Source organism: Macrobrachium rosenbergii, chromosome 11 (genome assembly GCF_040412425.1).
Source record: "Macrobrachium rosenbergii isolate ZJJX-2024 chromosome 11, ASM4041242v1, whole genome shotgun sequence".
NCBI classification, from domain to species: domain Eukaryota; kingdom Metazoa; phylum Arthropoda; class Malacostraca; order Decapoda; family Palaemonidae; genus Macrobrachium; species Macrobrachium rosenbergii.
Genome location: NC_089751.1, coordinates 40868985 through 40878099, shown reverse-complemented (window position 1 = coordinate 40878099; position 9115 = coordinate 40868985). Strand labels below are relative to the sequence as shown.

Sequence of the window (9115 nt, the reverse complement as noted above, 5' to 3'; positions counted from 1 at the left end):
TCTAATGTTCTTACAAGGTGACATTTTGAAAGGGCGATCTTAAATATCTCACACCTCTAAAAGTATTCCAACTTGCTGGTGTTATTTATATAGTTTAACCTGACCAGTCAAAATAATTAATTTGCAGAATAACAGGATTTAAATTTTGTTAACTTTTCAGTTATTTAAAAATTTGATAATTGCATGAACTGAAAACTGATTCTGCTGTAAATTTCCTTAATTTCAAGTATCTACTCCAGTTTTGTCTTCTTGAGACAAAATGAATTTGCCTAAGTTTTCATAAATAAGGGATTTACTTCAACACCAATTTGGTAACTTCACACACACTTAAAATAACAAAACACCTGAGAAGATACCCAAGCTGACAAACAAATTTCAACTGTATCTTCTGGTAAAAGGATGTTACTACTAGATGCCCACATACATAATTTAGCTGCACTTAAATGCAGTTGTTGCAGAATATGACAAAACATTTTAGAAGTTAGATAGATAATAAAAATATTTTGTACTTTGAAGTAATAAGATGTTACAGATGTAACCAGGAATAACAGGGTTTTGGAGGAGATAAGCAAATGGTTTATAGAAATCTGGTGAGGATTAAATCCCCTACCTTCTAAAAACTATAATTTCAGCATCATCGTTTAGATATTATGCAACCCAACAGAGATACTGAAGGTCAGAGGCCTCTTCATTTACCTAATGTTAGAAGATAAGAATGTGACCTGATTCTAAATTGAACTGTGACCTTGAGAAATAAGTAAATTGTTAAACCATACAAATACCTTTGGCGCATGTCAGAATCTGAAGCCCAGAAATCTCATAGTTGCTGAGATCTAGGGAAAAAAATTCTAACACTATGACCTTTGACCTTGAAAAAATGTCAATGACAAAAAACTATCAAGAAAATGATTATCAGGCCTCAAGTCCTTGTACCAACCTACATTTTTTTCTAAATCAGATGAAAAAAAAAGTTGGAGACATATTAACAAATCATCCCATGAGTTTTGTTAGTTAAATCTCTGTTAAGAGATACTGTAACAAACACTTGAAAAAGATTTAAACTAGGTATACTTCCACATCCCACTAAACAGCAGGAATCTTCGCATATTTAAGGAAACCACCTACAATTCTATATGGGTTCCATATAATTTTGAATAATAAACATTTCAGTATAGAAATCAATTATCTGGTTGGATAGTGAATTATTACCACTAGTGAGTATAACTTGATCATTACAGTTACTCATGAAATGCCTACAACTGTTTAAATATCCATCAACAAAATAATTACAGTACAGTGCTACAAAATATAAATGAAATGGTAAAATACATGAATGCTACATATCCAGGGAACACTTGAGAGCATTTTGTGCAAAAAAGATTATCTAATTAAAATGCACCGAATGATAAATTCTTGGTCCTATGAATAAGAAAGTCTGACTAATTAAGTATAATGCTTCAAGCTGGTTTAGTCTGTACTGTATTTCATTTTAAAAAATCACATGAGATGCAGACTAAGCCAGCTGGAAGCATTATATAGTACTACAATTTCTTATTCACATGCTAATATATTGCACTATATAAAATTTAAAATCTAACCATCAGATCCACTTTGGACTTTTATGCTGCAACAATCTGATATGTAGTTATTAAATTTCAAACTGCCCTAGACAGTATAAAAGAAATACAGTAAAAATGCATGACATCTACATAAGAACAAAAAGCAATGCCCTTGCTGCCTTTATGCTTTCTATTTATTACAGCAGTTGGAAATGTCTCTAAATCTTTGGTAACTGTACTTTGGCTTACACCATGATGCAAAAATACACTGGAGTGGAGGTAAATGCGCAGATCTGCTTTGTTTTTCTTGTTAGCAGTATTCTGTTTATGGGTTTTGTTGATAAGAACTGAATACTTGACATACATATGAAAAATGAGTATACCTAAGGAAACTCAATGAAATATCAGCAGAATATACACTTAAAATACTGGTCATTTTGTGCATAAAATGGATATGTGGGACTGAGCAATAATAAAAATATAATCTAAAATTGTAATAAATTAACATCACATAAATTAGGTTCACCAGTAATTGTAAAAAGAGTCTTTGGAAATAACTATGCGTTGCGCTATCACAGATCACAAGATTACACAAAAGACATTTTTAGCTCCATTACCGTTGTTCATTATCCTGACTGTTTAATATTTCCCTTATGAACAAGTCTTCCTCATCCGATACTTTGTTATATCTATCTGTTCTGTGCACTGTACCTTTATCTTCCTCCTCTTCAAACCACATATGGTCTTTATGACTATAATCATTGTTATTAATATCCTCCATTAACAAATCATCTTCATTATGATTCATTTTGTGCCCATGTCGAAACGATTCATCAATAAAATTGTCATCTAACCCCCAATGAGGAGCTGCACTGTCCAACTCTGCATCTTCTTCCATGATTTTGTCAGACAAAATTTCGTCTGCAAATTCCTCGAGCTTGCCTTCATGTTTAGATGTGGAATCATACTTGTTCTTTTCTAAATGAGAATCAAAGTTTTGTCCAATTTTAGGTAACATTTCCTTTGTGGCCCACAAATACACATCCAGTGTCTTTTCAGCACAATGAGCTATAAATCGAATGAAAGGCCTTGTGTCCCCCTGATTTGCCAGCTGCAAGCAGTCATAATACATCATACGGTCTTGCTTTCTTATGATAACTGGAGGATACCCGGCCTGAAAATTATATAAAGCACCATTATATACTACAAGACACTTCAACTTTTTATTACAAAATCCATCAATAAACTGTAAAAAATATTACTAAATAAAATCAATAATACACTACAGGCTGGCAAACACAGATTTAGCACAAAATTACACAAAAGTTTTAACTTTTATTGTTCCTTGTTTGGACTAATGTTCTCTAGTGTGGTTTTCTGGAGCTGGCTCATCTCAAACACTTAGATTGTTATGTCACTGGTAAAGTTTATCTTGCCGACTCTTAATGTTGTTTATGGCATAAACAGAGTGAGTTCATGATCTTTGTGGCAGTTATATCTCATAATTCTAAAATTCAACCTAAACAATACCAACTAAAATTTGTTCTGCAGTCTACATTGCAAATAATGCATAATGAATATGAACAGTAAAGAATAATTTTGTATTTATAGAGATAATTTTGTATTTATAGAGAACATTGCCAACAACAGTCAAGTCCACTTCAGAAAATACTGTACAGTACTGGTTATTTTAATAATAATACAAAAATCCATAAAAAAGTACAAAATTGACAAGCCCAGTGCATTTATATGAAAATTATAAATGGAAAAGTGTTGAACATAAAATGGTGGTGTAAAGATGAATTTGAAGCAAGTAAAAAGAAATTGGTAAAAAGAACCTCAAACATGTATGATCTATGAATGAAATGCTTGTGACCTAAGAATGAAAGGGTCACTTGGCAAGATTTTCAGCAGGTTATGCAAAAGGGAATTTCTCAAATGAGGCAAGTTTCTTCTGTCATTTAACTACCATTGCATTCATTATACCCAATGATTGTGCACTTGACCTCTGGCCTTGCTAAGTAATATGATAATACACTATTTTAGAACTACACAATGTAAACTAACCTGCATTAATAAGAAGTTCATAAGGAGCCTAGCTGTTCTCCCATTCCCATCTGAAAATGGATGTATGAAAACCAGCTTGTAATGAGCCAATGCAGCATACTTAATAGGGTTCATGTCCTGGGCCAGTGGTGAGTTTAGCCATGACACAAAGTCCTCCATAAGCAGCTCCAAATGAGTTGGTGGTGGTGGAACATGGTTGCTGACATATACCTATAATCATAAAATGATTTAATATTGTGTCCAGCACATCTGTACTTACAAAAACACTTTTTGTTCTTCCCTCCCTACAGAAGCAATAAAAGTATATTTGAACATAAATCTCTGTCGTTAAAACTGTTTTTGTTGTGGCAATATCTAATTACAATGAAATATTAAAATTTACTCTTAACTGCAGAGTTGAGTCCCCAAAAAGACAAGATAAAGTCATCACAGTAGTGTGGTTGTTAAACTGTTCCACCAGATCATCAAGTTGTAATATTCCATTAATTTGGCAGTCATAAGAACTAATACATGAACACTCAAGTAGTATCTAGTTTACCACATCCAAAAATATAAATAACACCAAGAATTAAGACAGCAAACAAATACTGTAGATATTATTTTTCTCTACTTTCTCACTGTACCTCTTCAAAAAATTGAGAAAACCTCCAAAAGTAACATTATTATTTTTAACCAGTTTAAAAATACATGTCTGGAAAAAGGGCAGATCATTAGAAACAAAATAAAAAAAGATTACAGTTGCACATAGAGAAACTTATCCTCACAAATGAAGTGCATATTCTACAAAGTAAGAAGTGCTTATAGCAACAAAATTATGATTTTAGTAAATCCTTGTAATTCTGCATTATATTATAATGCATTAGAAAAACATCATAAATTCAAGAAATACCCTTAAAAAGAATTGTCTAATTTTCAAAATTAATTTTAAAGAAATAAAGGTGCTGAAATATCATATCATATATATATATATAATACCCTTAGGGTATGACTTTACTGCTTCCTTGCAATAACCAAATGCAAGGATTCATGACTGTGATGCAACTAATGCATGATCCCTAAACTGGAGCAAACACTAAATCAATGAAAATAATTTCAACAAATACCTCCCTCATAGATTATGAATGTAACCTAACTGGCTAATGTATATTATTGTACATAAATCTTCAAGATTCAGTTTTTCAGAAATGACAAATTTTTTAATTAATTTGTATTTTTCATAGCTAACAAACCTACGGTCTTAATGCGAGGATAAAATCTTCCAGCACCAGCTGGAAACTGGTAAAAATACATATAAAATTGTAGAACAAGGTATTGGTGGCAACAGGGTTCAGCCAATCGGATGAGACCGGGGGCATCAGCCAACCTCCCTTAACCCGAGAGTGCCATGACTTATTCAGTTTCTTCCAACCTGGGGAATCACTTTGAGGGGTGGCAAGAGGTGGGCAATGTATGTTAAGACCATTGGTTTGTTATCTATGAAAAATATAAATTAATTTAAAAATTTGTCATTTGTTCAAATGCGGAACAAGCCGATGTCTCAATGTGAGGATAGATTCACCTTTGGTGGGAAGAAAGGAAAGTCTTGAACCAACTGGAGGTTCAGCACACCTGGTCTCATTTCCTGGTTAGGCTAAAGCAGAGGATGGAGACGTATGCTTCTGATCGTCAGGTAAAAAGTTTATCAAACGGTCAGACTACTGGGCTATATACAATGTGGAGGAACACTGTATAAGTGGAAGTTAAAGAGTCATATCTGTTCAGACAACAAACCTACATTAGCTACCAATTTGTTTGTTATAATTCCCCCCTTGTCAGAGAGAGGAAAGACTAGCTTCTGCAAGGAAATATTCTTGCACAAATAAAACTTTCTCAAAACAGAAAAGCCACTCATTCACCTGTATCTAACCAGTTCCAGCTCATGATGGATCACTCTTCCTACTGCCTGTGAGAAGAGAAGTGGAAGAGAGAAGGGAAAAAAGACCAGTCATTTCATTCACTCTCACTTTCATACCATCATCTTAGGTAAATTAAAAACTGTCCTGCTAGGGGCACTAGATGAGCTACACAACTTGTTGAGCAGCCACCACTGGACCCAAGGAAAAAGTGTCCAAGGACGTGAGGGCAACGTCCTGATGATAGGATAATGAAGGTGGTTTGACGAAGCCAAGTACCAGCCTTCAAAATCCTATGAGCAGATAAGTTCTTCTGAAAAGCCAATGAAGGCCCTAAACCCCTAACATCATGTGCTCTTGCACGCACTGAGTTAGAATCTGAGGTTGTAGAAGAGCTATAAGCATGTCTAATAACTCCACGGAGCCATAAGGAGATGGTATTCTTCGACACTTCTTTCTTGATCTGGCCTGACCTTACAAAAAGTCTTCGACACCCCAGCATGAGGTGACGAGTCCTTTTTAGGTGACCACATAGTGCCCTGACAGGACTTAAAAGCAATTTGTCTGGGTTGTTGTCAACAAATCTTTCAAAGGATGGAAAAGGATTCAAATGTGTCGTCATGAACCAAAGGATTTTGAGTCTTGGCTGCGAATTCCAGGACAAATTCGAAAGCTACGGACCTCCAACCCCTCACGTGGTTAACATTAGAAGAGAGACCATGGAGTTCGCCCACTCTCTTTGATGAAGCTAAAACCAATAAGAAGACTGTTTTAAGAGTCAAGTCTCTGTCAGCTGACCATCGTAACAGTTCATATGGGGCTCGAGTGAGACTACTGAGCACCAGAGTCAGATCCCAACTAGGAGGTTTAAGTTCTCTAGGAGAACAAGACTGCTAAAAGCTTTTGAGTAGCATTGAGATTTCCTATGAAGAAGATAGGTCTACATCTTTTAGGTGCAGAACCAAACCCAAAACAGCCCTGTAGCCTTTGATGGTAGACACAGAAAGACTTTTTTCCCCCCAGAGAAAAACTAGGAAATCTACTATTTGCTGAACAGAAGCTCCGACTGGAGAGAGACCCCTTTGACGACACCAATCACAGTAGATGGCCCATTTTCCCTGGTAAACAACTGAGGAAGATCTTCTGAGAGTAGCCAGGCATCTCTGTCGCTGCTCTGCGAGGAAAGCCTCTCACTCGCAGGAGATACTGGATAGTCTCCAGCCATGAAGAGTTAGGAACCCTACTGACTGGTGATATCTCTTGACATGAAGTTGGCAGAGGAGGTTGTGCCATGGAGGGATTTCTCTGGGAACTACTGACATCAGAGCTAGTAGAGAGGGAAATCATTACCCTGTTCAAGAACTGTCGGATCAGGCAAAGGGGAGGGAAGGCATAAATCTCCAGCTGTCCCAAGGATGTTGTAGGGCGTCCCCCCGACTGTTTGCTGGCTGAATGACTGCACTGTGCATGCACACCTATATGAGCCACTGGTTCCAATTAGATAAGCACTTCACTTCTCACGTGTCTACCTTGTATTTGCCAAAGTAGTTTCCTATAATCACATTAGTTTTAGCTTCAATTTTACTCCTTTCCCATGAACTTATGTTAGGTAATTTCCCTTTCTTAGTACCGATTTCTCCCTCATTCGTGTTTGCATATTTTATTGCTATTTTAATAAAATAGATATTAAAACACTTAAGAGCTGCTTCAGCATGCACATTCCTGCCTTCAGTGTTTTGCAAGCAAGTGGTATTTTGCTATCTTACTTTGCCTTGCTACGTGAGCACAGTATGAAGTTTTCATAATAAAACTAATATTGTAATACTTACCTGAACACCTGAATTAGCCCTGGTCACTGACCAGCCCGAACTACATCCCCATAGCTTTTACCCACCAAGTGGGTAATAAACTGTCAGCGTTACCAACGCTTACAGGAAAATCTTGTCATATGAGTTACCTGAAGTACCGTTGGCAACACTGCTGCAAGTCCCGGCCGAGTGAGGCCGAAATCCCCAATTGCGTTGCCTACTATTCAAATTGAAGTGGGGAGGAGGGTGGGAATCATTCAGGTGTTCAGGTAAGTATTACAATATTAGTTTTATTGTGAAAACTTCATATTGCAATACACTCCCTGAATTAGCCCGATTGACAAAATTTAGTGGAGGTGGGATCAATCTAATTCAGCCCGACCTGCCATCAGGGAAAGCAGGTAACTCATTATTCGCCTACTCTGTATAAATGAATGTATCCTCACCTGGTTATCCCACTCGGCAGGTGAGAATGTCTGTAGAGAGAGTACCCCCGACGTCAGTCTCATGTCTAGGTACTGTCTGAGCCGAGCTAACTCTCGTGGTATTCAAACCTCCTCATGGATAGAGAGTAGCAAAATAAAAACCAACCTACCATGTGGCTAATCACAGCCTCCCATGATTAGTGGAGAACGATGAACCTCCCATTTGGCTAATCAAAGCACTCTCATTTATGGAGGGTCTGAGTCGAGCTACCTCTCATGGTATTCAAACCTCCTTATGGATAGAGAGTAGCAAAAAAAAAAAAAAATAAAAACCAACCTAACATGTGGCTAATCACAGCCTCCCATGATTAGTGGACAACGATGAACCTCCCATGTGGCTAATCAAAACACTCTCATGTATGGAGGAGTACGATGAACCTCCCATGTGGCTAATCAAAGCACTCTCATGTATGGAGGGTTACGAAGAAACCTCCCATGTGGCTATTGAAGCCTCTCATGTATGGAGGAGAAGTTGAGTGTGCAGGATCTTCGAGTTCTTCGCCGTCCATTGCCGCCGATGTCTGCGCAGAAGAGGTTGAAGAAACCAAACCTGTCCACTGGATCTGCCTATCTTCACAGTACTAAAGTCAAACTCAATATTCTCACTATGAACCCCGACTAACAGAGAATCCAAAATTCCAAATTTCCTCACACTACATTCATTACCTAGAGTTCCCCCCACCCTTAACATTACTACGTAATTATAAGATCGAGTTGGTCGTCGCAAAGGGACCAAGTGAGAAATTCTTCTTCGAAGAAAACTGAACGTCTTTTAGGTAGAAGTCGTGAAAAACGACACCGACTTCCAAGTGGCCACCTCTAGGAACCTCCGCACTAAGAGAGTACCCCCTTAGCTAAATGAACGCACCCACGATAGAAGGGTTAGCGGCTACACACATACTAAGAGATTAACTTTCATGTAAAAAGGGGAACGATGCATCTGCCAAGTGACTATTCAGAGCCTACCCATTAGGGAGGGAATGAGGCAGTGAGCCGAGCCGATGACCCTCCGCCCTGCAGGTTGCGGCAAAGGCCGGTGAGCGCAGAAGTATCCAAGCGCCGACGAAACAACCTAGGCTAGCCTATGAGAGCACCTCTTTGGACTCTCGTAGGGAAACTATCAAAGACTAGGATACTTAAGATATACTGAACTTAAGTTCATGTGATTATACTATCACTGTTGCTTAAGATTCTAAAGCCTAAAAGGAATTTTCTATCTGGTTAACCTAATAATCACCGCACTACGTGAATACTACCTTAGCTAAATGAGCGCACCCTAGATAATAGAATTCGCCATTAAACGT

At 37.5% G+C, this 9115-nt stretch overlaps 1 protein-coding gene across 7 annotated transcripts in view; it reads right to left on the bottom strand.

Moving 5' to 3' along the window:
* Positions 1-1127: 1127 nt before the first annotated feature.
* The window catches only part of Fic (FIC domain protein adenylyltransferase), a 92082-nt gene continuing 84094 nt past the window's right edge, over positions 1128-9115 (bottom strand). For all 7 annotated transcript variants that reach the window (XM_067111700.1, XM_067111697.1, XM_067111698.1 and 4 more), the window contains 2 exons: positions 3627-3836; positions 1128-2733 (listed from right to left, as the gene is read on the bottom strand). In XM_067111700.1, the coding sequence (XP_066967801.1) occupies positions 2173-2733; positions 3627-3836 (771 nt within the window). In that variant the 3' untranslated portion in view covers positions 1128-2172. The remainder of the gene's footprint in view (positions 2734-3626; positions 3837-9115) is intronic.